Raw genomic sequence first — 14,659 nt, forward strand, 5'->3', positions numbered from 1 at the left:
TATTTCTATTTATACCTGAACGATATGAACCTGTGGCTGAGCCGTTGTTAAATTTAAATAATCCTGTCTGACACACTGAAAGAAACAACTGCTTTCACTTAGTTACAGGAAAATCAGAGAGATAGAGAGAGAGAAAGAGAAAAATCAGACTGAATGCTTCTCATTTTACCAAGTGCTCCTCAGGCCACCACATAACAAGGAAACAGACTGACAGGTTGAGAGAGAGAGAGCACGGAGGAGCATCAATGATCTATTGTTTGCACCGAGGACTCTCTGTCCAACTCCTCTGGCAGTCGATGGATCAAAGAAAACCTAAATGCATTAAAGCAACTGCACCAAGATGTCTTCTAAATACAAATTACATCATTTGTACGTCTTTGGCTTCATCAAACACATTAAGAGCAGTTATGGATCCAAGTAAGTGTGTGTGTGAGCGTGCAGATATAAACACACGGGGGAAACTTGCACAGAAACACACCAAAAGGTCTGGAATCTATCAAAGCCTCCATTACAATTACCTCTCAATGTGGGAAAAATGCAGTACCTCTGTGCTGGGAAACAATCCCAGGTTAAAATTTCTCCATTTATTGTGTTTACTACAGCTGACAGGCTGCCTCTCTGTCTGAACGCTGATATTATTTACTGATTAGGAGCGAAATGGTGTAAATGTTGGAGAGATAACCTATATATCATGGCACAAATATGAACCGGTGTAGGAAAAATAAATGCGTTTAATTTATGGTTTATTACTGTGTACATGAACAGTTTGGTTTTTAGTTTGAGTGCAGTCTAATGCAGGAAGACAGGACTGGATCAGTTGGGCGGTGCGGTGAATTTTTAACGAATTAACGTGCCTTTCAATTATTACATCCAAACATAATGCAAAGAAAAGCGAAACAGAGAAGCCTTCGTAGGAAAATCTTTCTATCATTGACATGAAGATTCAATTAGATACAAGTTCACTGGCGTCTCCAAGGCATAACTCAATAATGTAAATCATGCTTATCTAATTTAACCAGAAATAGACGCGTCTGTGCTAATATTGTTCAGTATCAAGGTAAATAATTTAGTTATATAAAAGCAACAAAATGGCTTTCAATGTAAACAGAATTACAAAGGAGTCATAAAAGCTAGAAACATATGATCTGTGCACTTATTTTCTTGTAGACTTTTTATCATTTTGATTATTTTAAACGTGTTTTCCCTGAGTTGTGCTAAGATGAAGCATCAGTTGACATGTTTTGTTTCCTATTTGTTGCCAAAGGCGTAGAAAGATTTCTCTGCAAAGTAGAAATGATCCAAGATTTTTAAAAATATATATTCCTAACCTTCCTGCTGTGTGTGGTCATTAATTATTAATATTATTAATTAGTGTTAGCAGCAGAGGTGATGTCACACCAAAGAATTTCCTATTATTTTAAAACAAAGATAAAATTATTACAAAACTGACTTTTGACACCATTAGCATGCTAATCTAGTATTTAGCAAGGCTAGCATAGCTAGAATAAAACTGATTTCTCTGTGTATTTTCAATCAAATTGATTCTTCTGCATTGTTTTTTTTTTATTATTATCATTATTATCTTTTGACAAAAATGTAATTTCCATCACTTTAGATTTGGACTTGGAAAATCTGCTCCAGGGTGTAAAAATCCAACATGGCCGCCCCGCGCGTAAGAAGTGGTGAGAGCTGCGGTGATTTGTAAATTCTTTGGACTTCATCCACAGCATCTGTTTGTTTGTATCCCATTACATCAACAGCTAAACACTGTTCTGTAAAACCCCTGAATGAAAGAGTCGCTGCAGCGTTTGAAGGCATGAAATGTACTGCATTCTTAGCAGCTAATTATATCAATAGCAGTAGTTTGCCAAGTTTCTCAGGAAATCCAGAGACTCTCTGACTTGCAGCAGTAACACAGCTACGGCAGAAGTAACATTGTTCCCTGAATCTCCTTCTGACTCTCGAGGTAGTTGCACTGCGGCACATTTTAAAATACATCCTCCAGCAGCATCAAATCGATAAAAAACTAGCCGCATATTGACTTTGTAAACACCTGCGTTACATTTGCACCCTCTGCAGCCCTGACTTATCTGATCGGAGGCTCGCTACAGCCAGTAGCGAAAAGGGAAAGAAACAAAAAGCGGCTTAATGCCGCAGTTAAAATGGATTCACAAAGCAGATGGACTGGCAATCTCATAAAATATGCAGAGTTATTAACTGTACAATCTGTGATGTCTCGAGTGCTTACTGACTAAGACAGAATCATTCATATCTATCTGCGAGGAGCTGCATTGCAGGAAGAAACATATCAAGGGAGATGTACAAAACACTCAGCACTGAGAACGGCTTCCCAAAAAGACAGAAATAGAAATGAGTCGAAAAAAAAGAAAAACCTCCTGGTTTGCTAAGATTTAAGTATGAGTCAGACTAACTGGAACAGACAGGCAATTTGTTTAAGGGAAAGAAGGCGAATGTTGTTAAATCAACTCCGATAAAACCTCATAATTGCTCCAGTTATTTGCACGGTTTTTCAAGTTCTTCCTTTGAAGGATGTCATTGTTTTTATGTAAATATCTGTGAATATTTGTTATATTTTTGCATTCTGTAAATACAGTGCATCTCTTATTCTTATTTTTTTGTTTACCTTTATGTGAATATGAACGTTTCAGTATTAACATAAATTTCCCAGCTGAGACAATAAAGCACATTCCTATTCTGCTTTTCTAATCCCTGTGTGTGTTTATTTTATTTTTTTTTAGCTTTTTCTAAGTAGAACCATTAAAAATATATGAATTTGCTTAAAAAGGCAGATGAGTCAGTCGTGTGGAGGCACCTCACTGCCTGTTTAAAATGCCTGGCAGAGGTCACATCAATAGCATCTCTGTTGCTTCAGACCTGACTAATGGAGAGAAGAGAGACACAACTGTTGTTTCAGCCCTCCCTAATGGAGAGTCGGAGCTCTTTATTTCCTCTGAGGCATTTCTTATTGTTTAACCACCATCCCACCTCTGTCTGCTGCAAAAAAAAACAAAAAAAAAAACATTATGTGACATTCCAGAAATAAAATAACATAAATAATTGATGAATACAGCAATCCGAAAAAGTCAAATTTGATTACAGCATTCAGCGTAACAGGATATGGGGTGGTCTTTCTTTCTCTCTCTCTCGCTCTCTTTCTCTTTCACTCTGTGTCTTTCTCTCTTCTATTCAAATTCGAGGCATGCTCAAACATCTAATAGATTTTTCCACCCCGGCACACAATTTACTGCTTACAGATTTAGAATTCGCTGGCTTCCGGCCAGGCCACAGTCAGAGGGGAATTAATGATATGAGCGCATCAGTGAGGAAAAACAGCCTGTGATTCTCTCTCCTACAGGTCTGAGCATAATGAAGAAGCCATAAACTTCAAAACTGGGATAAAAAAAAAAAGTATAAATAAATAAATAAAAAGCATGCCAGGGAAGAGAGGGGAGGGGCGAGAGAGGCACATAATCAATACAAACACTCCATTAAATTACTTCAAAGGGGATTTTGGACAGTTTCTTGAATTAGTTCTGCAGGGAAGGAAAGAAAAAGCAGAAGGAGAAGCAAATATGTCTAAAGAGGCGGAAAGCGAACAAGTGCAAACAATACAATCTGCTCCACACTCTGCATGGAGGAGTACAGGGGAAGTGGATTTGCAAAAAAAATGTGGTTTTTTTCTCTTTGTCGGAGTCACAACATGGCTTTGCTCTCGCAACACCAAAGCGCGCGTTATCTCAACGTCTATTCCAAGAAAGCCCTCGGCTCCTTCTCACATTGCAGCAGGAAACAAACAAAACAGCAGCCTCACATGTGACGGTGGCTTCAAGCGTCCTGAATATCGTTCTGTGTAGCGTCACCAGGACAAGACAACCAGGAAAAAAACAAAAAAGGTGCCAGCTCTCTAGTTTTTCTTATCGCAACTTTCTGCCCACATAAACAGCTCTACGGCGCTCAGAACAGCCTCGGAGGAGGGACTAGGATCTACCTGCCACATCAAATTGAAATGTTCCGAGTGAAATATTGTCTGGATATCAACGCGGGGCCAGTCTGGCATCCAGATCAGATGTTGCATCAGAGAGGAAAATACTGTGGTTTTCTTCCTAAGTGAGCGAGGCTGGGAGGAATCTGGAGAGAGGCAGCCCCCTTCGCCTCAGTGGCCTGTTGTGGCTTCAAGCTCGCTCAATGCAATCGACGAGCGGAGGCAGGATCAAATGCACTAAACACGGGTCTGAACTTAAGCTTAAATGACTGACTCCCGATGCAAAGCATAAAGACGATAACAAGTGGAACTTTGATAACAAGTGGATTATCATCCTCAATACGTGCCACACTGAAACATACCCAAAATACAACAGTGGATAATACTGGAGAGACCAGGATATAATAAATCCTGTGTTATTTTTATATGTGCTGCCTCTGGCTACCTGACCCGCATGCCAGCCCTGCGCAGGTGCTAACAGGCGCATCTCGACAGACTAAATTACCGTCAAAAAGTTACTTTCAACTGTTCATGTAAAATGAACGGACTCATCGAACGGCGAGGCGCCTTAAATAAATGTTTGCTTGTGTTCATTCTGAATATTATGGCTTCTTAGAAACTTGGAATATTGGTTCAAATCAACTGAAAATGGACACGTTATGACGCACACAGTCATGGGGAAGACTGCTGACTTGACTGCTGTCAGACAACTGCTGAAATATTTCACAACATCTGTGAGTGTGTGTGTCATGAAGGGCTTCGGAGTCCTCTGGGCTTGACAAAGCGCTATCAAAGTGTAGGCCATTCGCCGTTTACCTCAGTGAGGGAAAACCACAAAGATTATTTGCTAAAGAAGTTCACTCTTATTGATGCCCTTTGATGGGAAATTGTGTGGAAGGAAAAGCTGAGCCAGAAGAAGATTTAGAATCAAAGCTCATTCAAGACTTTTGGAGAGGTTTATTTGTGCTTTTTTGGTCTTTTTGGGATTTTCTGGTTGGATTTGAAAAAACATGCATGTTTTATTAACTGGAAACTCTTACTTGTGCTATGATTACTGGAAATGTCTTGATGTTTGTCTCTGAAAATACTCAGTAAGTAAATCATGAAACATCTGTTAAATTTTTTTTGTAAAAGTGAATAATAATAATAATAATAATAATAATAATAATAATAATAATAATAATAATAATAATAATAATAATAATAATAATAATAATAATAATAATAATAAATCCTCTTATACGTTGTCTGAATTCCCACTTTCCAATAGATATCACTACGTCAGATAACTTTACAGTTTTATTGCTATATTTTACAGGCACCAGTATAAAACACATTCTTTTTTTTTGCTCTTTTTGCTCTCTACACAGATGCATTTTACTGTGTCAGTATTTTCTCAGAAAGCCCTGATTCTTGCAGCGCTGAGCGATGAGCCAGCTACAAACGACACCTCAGGTGAGGGCAGAAGTCAACACCATCGATGTTGCTGAACAGAGGAGTCAAAAGCTACGACCTTTTATGATCATATCAAGTTCACAATGGGTTCACTGGTTTGCACAATAAAGATTTGAACCGAAAAAACAAGACGACTGGGTGGGGGTGGGGGGAAATAAATCACTGAGACATTTTTAGAGGGCCAGCCATCTTTTGTGTTATTTATTTAATTTCATCAGCTGTATTTCTGCCAGCACACACCGACACCAAGTGTATCAGAAGATCCAGCTCTCAAACGCTCAGCCTTGCAGTACACAACCAAAAACCAATTTCAGCAGGCAGCAATGAAAAAAAAAAAAAAAAAAAAAAAAAGAAGAGAATCAGGCCAGTCCTCTGGGGAGACATAGAGGGGCAGAATGTAAACTTCCCTGGCAAACCATCCCTGGTGGATTGAGCTGTAAAAAGAAGCTCTGAAGCTCAGAACAGGACAAGATAAACTGAGCGGACAGTTTGCATTACCTGATTAAGTGAATCACATTACAGATTACGCAAGGAGTGCAAAATACAATACAGCACACTCAGTGCTCCTGCGGAACGAAGTCGTCTTTGAGTTCTCGGGCTGGAATTTGCCAGACGCTTATGAAGTTCATTCAATTAGAATATAATGAAATCAAGTGTATCTTAATTTATCTGCTGAACTACCAGAACCTGAATATTGATAGAAATGCTGGTTTTCTATCTCATGTGTTAGATTACAGTTAATGAATCCTAGTCAGACTAAAGCGGGATTATTACATTTCAACTAAAAGGATTTAATGGGGATGCATCTTTCTTCTATTTGAGTAGAATTTTGATTCAAAATATTCTTATTTGTTTAAACTTCAATCTCAAATACATGAAACAAAATCAATTTGTAGCGTTTTTATTTTTGCCATGTCAGTTAACACCGCTATTTATAATGCATTTTAGAAGAGATAAAAACAGCAGTAAAAACAAATAGATCATATCAACATATTAGTTGTTGCTCAGGCTATTCAGCTCTGTTGAAATGATCGTTGACTCAACCGACTGTCACGGTCACAGAATCGCTCCAACTGTTTGTTTTTTTTTTTTTGAGTTGGAAGCTGAGAAACTTGATCCATTGCTGTAGACTGTCCCGAGTCAAACTGCTACTCTATTGTCGCTTCAGCTCAGCACAGAAGTTTCTGTTTAGATCATTGCACCGCTAAAACAAGAGACATCACTTTAAAATCTCCTGATATGTCAAAAAGTTTATGATGTAATCCACTTACTAACAGAGTTAGTCTTAATAAAGAGTCCCAATATGTGACATAATGCTAATCCACACTTAGCAGTGTGGATCCTTCACGCCAAACACACGTGGAGACCAAAACAGTTCCAGTTAAAGTTTGGTGAACTTTATAGGTTTACGTTTGTGATGGTGTAAACCTCAAAAAATTTTAAAAGATGCCGTTTACTGCAATTTCTCCTAACTAAGCAGCTGACAGAAACTTTGATCGACATATCAAAGGTCACTTAAGAAAATATGTTTATTTTAAATAGATTGTGCAGTTTGAGAACGCATATTTCTTTCTTAAAATAGCATTTAAAAACAACTGTTCTCAGAATCAAGGTGAGGTTTTTCTGAAAAAAAAAAAAAAAGGAATTTACCTTAAAACTTTCACCAACTCCTTTACTAGTGTTGGAAACAAATTTGTCAGTCTGTCCTTTTAGGAAGTGAATATTATTTCAGCTACATCACTGAAACCGTTCCTGCATCCAGAGCTGTAATTTGAGTTACGACACCGACTATTTCCACCTTAAAGGCTTCGGGGAGCTGTGAATGGTGCAGAACTCGCGGCGAAGGTCGCTCTAATTAAATATTTTAAACAGCCATTCATTTCCAGAGACAACACACACAGAGCAGTACTCTGCTCCTTTATTATGCCTCCATGTTCTGAAGAACAAAAGAAATGTCCTCCAGCGCTTTTTAAGCACATTTGGCTTTTATATTTAAAAATGTTTAAAACAAATGCACAAGAATGCATTTCAATAACAATGGCAAAAAGCCAGGAAAACTTACGACACACTTGGAAGAAGAAATAACAAAACACGGTTCCCCCTCAATAACAATGGCACACTTTATTGCTCTTTAGCACACAATGGTTTTCTGTGCAGATTGTGGTTTTGCTGCAGTATCCTGTTATGGGGAACAATCCAATTCTTCTTACATAGCTACACATCAGCCCAAGAATAACAATCAGCAAATGCATCACTCAAAGAATGGAGTCACTTCAGGCTAAAGCAAGAAGAAACAGAAAGAGAGAGAGAGGAGGAGACAGAGGGAGACGGGGAGAGTACAGATCTAACATAAAAATCAGTTTAGAGAATGAGCCAACGCATTACACAGAATTAGACATTCAGCAACAAGATGCTTTAAGGCTACGTTTCTATCTGATCTGCTCCTGCTGCAGCATGAATATTTCAACTCAGAAGTCGGCAGCGTTGCAGTGGCATATTTCATATTTTCTATGCAAAACACAGCGCACGGAGCAGCGCTCGTTTGCCACGATGAATAAGTGATCCGCTTCCCAAAAACTCTCCAACACTCCCCTCATATTGTTACACTGTCAACAAGCGATGCGCGCCAAAGACGCAGCGAGCAAACAAACAAACGAGCGCACATCACTGATTGTCTGCGCATCACATGTGTGCATCTGTTCCTATCAAACGGTGTGTATATGTGCGTGCGCGCGTGTGCGTGTGTCTCTAGTGCCCCTGCCAGAATCCAAGCCCGTTCTGCTGAGTGGGCAGATTTTCTGGCAGAGTGTCCCATCGGAGTGACAAGTGCATTTAGAAACAGCCTGATGGAGTCATTAGCGGCAGCACTGCTCATTAGCAACATAGGCACACACACGCACATGCACACACATATTCGCAGCAACAATAGCGTTATCATCAGGTTATTGCACCGACAATGGTTAGAATCTATAAAATCTAGCCGCACATTTAGAGAACGCCAAGATATGGAACATAATACCGCTTAAAAAGGCAAGCTGACAAATCTATTTATGTGAGCATGCAATTATAGACACACACACACCCAAGCAAATTCACGTCGCATTGATTACTGGAATAACAACAAAGCATTCATTATTGATCATCTTGTCCTTTTTGCGTATGAGCTTCATGCAGCATTGAGTAATCAAGGGCAATACAGCGTCAGACACAAACACACAGCTGCTTCTCTTAGTGGAGCAGGAAAAGTTACACAAGTCATCAATTAATCCACATTTTGTGCAGAACAAGTCAAACATTTATAAGCCTTAAACAATGATTTATCACAGGGCCGGGAAGCAGAAATAATAACCCTGCATTTGAATCTTTAGGGGTAAAATCTCTTCGACCTGACAAAAGGCAGCATAATCAAGAAGGTATTTTTAGGACGTTTGATAAGTTATGTTACACCATCTCACTGAGCATACGGCGTTACATCACAGCCATGTGAGAGAGAGAGTGGCAAACAGCTTCAAAGAGAACATAATGTTCCTTCTGAATTATTAGACTCTAATGCCAGAGTTTCCTATTTGCATTGAATGAGTCATCTTCTGCGTTATTGTGCGACTGATTCATGGCTAAAAACTACAGCGAGAGCCCAAGAGTCAAGAATGAAGCGTTAACAGGCACTTAACGGCACGGCGTACGGGATGAATACACCAGACAACCATTCAGATGCGCACACACACACCAGCGATCCTCTAATCTGCTGCGCGGCACAGATAATTATCACACCTAAACTGATGGCATCAGAGGTGCAATAAGCTGGAGTTTGATGTGACTACTTTGGAAGTACAGCTTCTATGTTTCCCAGTCAGAAAACACAGCAGTTGCGCTCCATGTGATTATGATATGTTGGCAAACTGGCAACATTTACCTCCAGCCTGCGGCTATTAGCGCAACTCTTAGCTCATTATACCAGAAACAGCTACAAGCTGATAAATTACTCCACTCAAGACAACACTTGTTAAACCAAGCAAGGAACAATAAACACGATGTGATTTATGGCGAGCAACGAAAGCAAATACATAAACATGCGACATGACGAGAAGGGGGCGATGGGAGCAGTGCAGCACATGTCGTCTGGGCCGGAGGAGACCCGGGAAACGCTCACCTAGCTGCGCCCGCTCCCTCTGGACGTCCTTGAAGTTGAGGCCGCTGGTCAGCGTGCTCTCCCTGTAGCGGTGGAGGGCCTCGCGCCGCCCGTTGGTCCCCAGCTCGCGGAGCACCGAGGGTTTGAGCGGCTCCACCTTCAGACAGTTGCTCCATCCCGAGAAGTCTGGTACCGTCCACTTCACCAGGTCCTGGAGTCGCACGATCACCTTCTCGGACACGGCGATTACCTCGTGCTGGAAAAGAATCATGAGTTGGGCTGTTAGATCAGTAGCAGCTTAAATTATGATGCAGTTTATCCTAAAGGGGATAATGAGAGTTAGCAAATGATAAATATATGCAAAAAAACCCTCCTACTTAAAATAAATCCATCTCTAATTGCAGTGTCATCATTTCACTCCAAAAATAATCCATCACTTCCTTATTCAACATAACATCTAAAACATCATTCCTCTTGGTTCTGCTTTAAAATGGGAAAGACGGGAGAACATGCTGTTTAAGGAAGCAGCTATAAAAAAATAATAAAAAAAATAGCTCCTGACCTGCGGTTGGGTTGTCCCTATCTACAGTCAGAGCAATAAATAAAAATGTAAAAACATTGGAAGTAGTGACAAACACAGAAAAGGACAAACCTGTCACTGTGTTCAGTTAGAAGAAGGCGCAAAATTCTCCATTATGACATTTGAAGCTACATATCAAACAACTGTTTAGGAGAAATGCAAGAAGAAGTTGTTTCTGTCCTACTATCACAAACGTCAATATGCTACGTTCTCCACATTAAACTTTGATATTAGCTGTCACCATGTGGTTTGATCAGATGAACTTTGGGATCCAGGACATGTTTCAGTGTGCGTTTGAGCTACTGGAATAAATATTAATATTTAAACAATATAATTAACTTCTTCATCCCTACATGCCCTATCGGTCTGTCAGGTCAGCAGATAAGCTGCTGTTGGAGGTACCAAGATCCAGAAAGAAACTCAGAGGGGACAGGGCTTTCTCTGTCATTGGCCCTAAATTATGGAATGACTTGTCGTTGCAGGTCAGAGAGGCCCCTTCACTGTCCACTTTTAAAGCTTGTCTTAAAACCTATTTATTTTACTTGGCTTTAAAGACCAGCGGGATCTAGTTTTAAATTGTATGTGTTTGTTTTTAAACTGTAAGGTTTTTTTTTTTTTTTTTTTTATGTTGTGTTTTAATGTACAGCATTTTGTATCAGCTGCGGTTGTTTTAAAGTGCTTTATAAATAAAGTTGGTTTGGTTTGGTTAACTTAACTATGCATGTTGATTGATACACAGCAACGTTTTTAGACAAAATATTAAAATATAATGATTCAAGTCAGAATATTATGAAGCATTTCCCAATTAAAATATACATTTTAGCATCCCTCATCCCGGCTGATGAAATTATTGAGACTGTTGTTTACAGTGATGCGTTTTAAAGATTAACCACATGTTTGAGGATGTGATTAGAATTACTTATTACTGCATGATATAACATTTAGCTGCAGTGATTCAGCCGCAGACTGTAAGGCGGAAATAATTAGGGTCAGAAGTTTGGTAAAAACCGGGTATGAAATCAGAACATCGTCGGTAAATGAAAGACGACAAACGGACCGTCGTTATTCATCAACTAAATTAGCATGAGCACCGAGCGGCACCGCGGCTGGCTGTGGGATGCACATTAACGTAAGTAAATTACAGCGGCATGAATATGGATGATGTGGATGATTGCTGAATTGGATTTATGTCGGGGAGTTAAATCAATGTCAATGAGGACGCCGCTGTTTTGAGACTTTCTGATTAGCATTTAGGAAGTTGGGCTCCTGATGTTCGAGACGCGAGCGCTCTTCGGTTACGCCTTCGGAGTTTGGAGAAGCAGGTGAAAAGCAAACTTATTAAGGAATGAATACACGGCAATATTGTGTGTTCACGGCGTCTGTGATGCAAGGTAGAATTTCAAATAGACATAAATGTGTCAGTCTGGCATGGAGAAATGACTTTAAGCACAGTACTTCAGTCAGTTCAGTTAGCTTACTAAATAAGATTTACTCTCTCTCCACTGTGTGGGTTTAACCTCCTTTTTTCTTTCTTTTTTTTTTCCTGAGGTTGATTCAGCTCTTTTTAATAACTCTCAAACTCAAACAACTTCAAGACCAGCGGAGTGGGGAGGCAGCAAAGACTCTTAAATGTGTTTCCATTTGAAGAGCTAATGGCTGAAGTGCTTGTTACCAACAGAATGGAGAGGTTTTGCTGCAAGATGGCTATTACAGAAACGGGAAAATCTGGAGGACAGATGTCTGAAAAGGCTGAAACACAGAGCAGGTCTCTGATGTTTACCTTGGTTATCTCCAATTTACCAGGCATCTGTCTGGCTTTGTGCATTTCCCCTCAAACAACTCGTGTACGGCTGACATTAAAATAACATTCATTATGTTATATTTATGTGCGTAAGTAGAGGGTGTGCACTCAATAAAGCTGCAATCAAGCAGTCTTCTGTAATCAAAAAGAACAACTCCGCTGTAAATCCTTCATTTTAGTCTTAAAATGTTAGGATCAGCATTATTTTTCTGCTTTTGTTCTTTGTTTTGATTGAAATATTTCAGTGTTCCTGTTTTTTTCTCTCTCTCTCTCTCCCCAACAACATTCTAAAAACAAACACATGTCTTCTCAGCGTTTCATATTCTCTCTGAGTGCTCCGTCTATACAATTACCCATATTCAGTTCTCACATCATCTCCAACTACAGGCATATCAAATCCCAAACAGTTGGAGACAGTATTTCCTTATAAAGCAAAAAGCCTGCGAGGGATAGCTTGATATAGCTGTGCCTCCCTCACTAAGTAAAAACATCAAACATGGGTTTTTGGTCGTCTTATAATGAGCTGTCTTCAGCTGTCAAGTGGTGGCGGGTGGTTGTAACCGGCTTTCCGTGCATTGAAAAACTGACTGCCGCACAAAAAGAGAAAAAAGCAGGCCATGTGAATAAAGCAGAACAACGGTAAATAGCCTTCAGCCTGCAGCCAAAAAAGCCACATTGCTCTGTTTCTCCACAGAATTTATCCACTGTTCTTTGATGCAATCGGTTGACTGCGCATTAAGAAACCAAATGTTTCAGCGGAGTCTATTTAAAGCAGAGATAATAGAGTGAGACGCAACATTAAACCCTGAAGAAAAAACAAAACAAAGAAAGAAAAAAAAAAAAGGCGACTGCTTTTATATTAATCCGCTGAAAGATGCGATGATTTGCGAGCGCGTCAACAGATCCTGTTTGGGGACTTGTGTGGTTTGAGAGCAAAAAACACAACAGGTGAGCACAATTCAGCAGCTGTCAACACAGTCTCCAATATAATCAGTCTATGAAGTAAGCTGCAGCACCGAAAAAAAAAAAAAATCAGCTACCATAAAACAATTCCTTATTTTCTTAGACTACTTTCTCTCTCCCTCTATCTCTCTCTTTTTAAAAAAAATTTTTTTTACGCTACAAGCCAAACTCAAAGTGGTTACAGACTGAGAGCTGGAGAACAGGAAGATGATGAATGATTTGTGGTTTGCATCGGACATGAGATTTGGTTGAGAAATATGTAAATAGTGGAGAATTAAGAAATTTTTCTGCACAGTTTCTGAGAACGAGGCCGGCCAAGTCGGTTATTGAGAAAGAATTACAATAACATTATTGCACCAATCCAGGTTAACACCATGCGTACAGAAACACCGAAGTGGCAGTCGGACCAGATGATTTTTATTGTATAGCCACAATCTTTTTTTTTTTTTGGTTTGAAGTCCGAAAGAGAACCAAAATAACTTGTCACTATCAAAATGGTTTAAATATGGAAACAATGAGGCTGGGAGATGAGAACTGCAAATATTTACATTTCAAAGACTTTCAGTGAAGTATTTTCAGATGCTTAAAAGGTTTGTTTTAGTAGTTCATTTAAAAAAAATACACACAAGAAACTGCTTGGTAAAAGTGGCACAATTTGGGTTATTTAGTTAACCGAGTCCTCAGTGAAACTCATCATGCCTGGGCTGATTTAACACAACATATTAGGGTTATTGGTTTAACTCTGCACAGTGGAGTTAGGTTACTAACCCAGAAACAGCTGCTCATTTGAGGGGGAGGCAGGGGATGCTATGCCTATAAATTTGCAGCTGCAGATGTACGCCCAGGCTAAGCAGCCCTATAAACTGTTTGGAAAGACAGAAAAATCGACTTTATTAAAATTCTATCTCTCTGTATAAAACAGAAGAAATATCACCCGTCCACAGAGAACAGCTCTTCACATGTAGAGAGCAGAGCTGGAACTAGCCTGTGCAAACAAGCTCATATAGACGGCTAATGTTAGCTTAAGTGAACTAATTGGTTCTCCGGCGTTAAACGGCATCATTAACGCAACTCATTGACATCGATGTTATTATGCAGCATATTTTCACATCTAAATATGTATTATTCTGTTGTACTTAAAATGCTCAGTGAGTCATTCGGCTGTTTACTTCAAAACGGCACTCGGTGAAGAATAATTATGCTGCTTCTAAGTCTCTTCTATGACACAACAAACTGCATCACAGTTTCTGACTCAATGTTTGAGTGAAAATTTCCCAGCATCTGTCCCAACATTATAATCCGAGCTCCAGTTTAAAGAAACATGTTTTGTTTTGTTGTTTTGTTTTTTCTCTTGGGTATCTGGTTAATAGGAGAAAATAAACTAGTAAAGACTAAAAAATGTTGAAAATAATAACCAACAACTTGAAGGAAATCCCTCTGATTCTCCTGAATCTATCAGATGACTAAACGTCTCTGCTCTAGACATCCTGTAATTTATCCAAGATGAATCACTCCAGCGGCATTTCGGCGTGCACCGCAGGGGGTCCGCGACTCACTACTTGGGTTTTGAGCTTCAAAGATGCGGCTTGGAAACTCTGGGCCATGCCCCTCTGTAAATGCCGCCCGTCCACACTGCGCTGTCATTTCCAGTTAGGCAGCTGATAGTTCAGCAAAGTGGCGTCCGTTACACACAGCCAGCGGGGCCATTTGATAATATAGGTCAGAGGA

The 14,659-nt window shown here is 39.6% G+C and overlaps 1 protein-coding gene across 1 annotated transcript in view; it reads right to left on the reverse strand.

The window, feature by feature from the left end:
- arid5b (AT-rich interaction domain 5B) overlaps positions 1-14,659 on the reverse strand; it is a 107,947-nt gene that overhangs the window by 83,012 nt on the left and 10,276 nt on the right. The window contains exon 3 of the mRNA XM_008429163.2: positions 9,609-9,843. Coding sequence (XP_008427385.1) covers positions 9,609-9,843 — 235 coding nt within the window. The remainder of the gene's footprint in view (positions 1-9,608; positions 9,844-14,659) is intronic.

The sequence above is a fragment of the Poecilia reticulata genome, linkage group LG15 (assembly GCF_000633615.1).
Source record: "Poecilia reticulata strain Guanapo linkage group LG15, Guppy_female_1.0+MT, whole genome shotgun sequence".
Taxonomy (NCBI): Eukaryota; Metazoa; Chordata; class Actinopteri; order Cyprinodontiformes; family Poeciliidae; genus Poecilia; species Poecilia reticulata.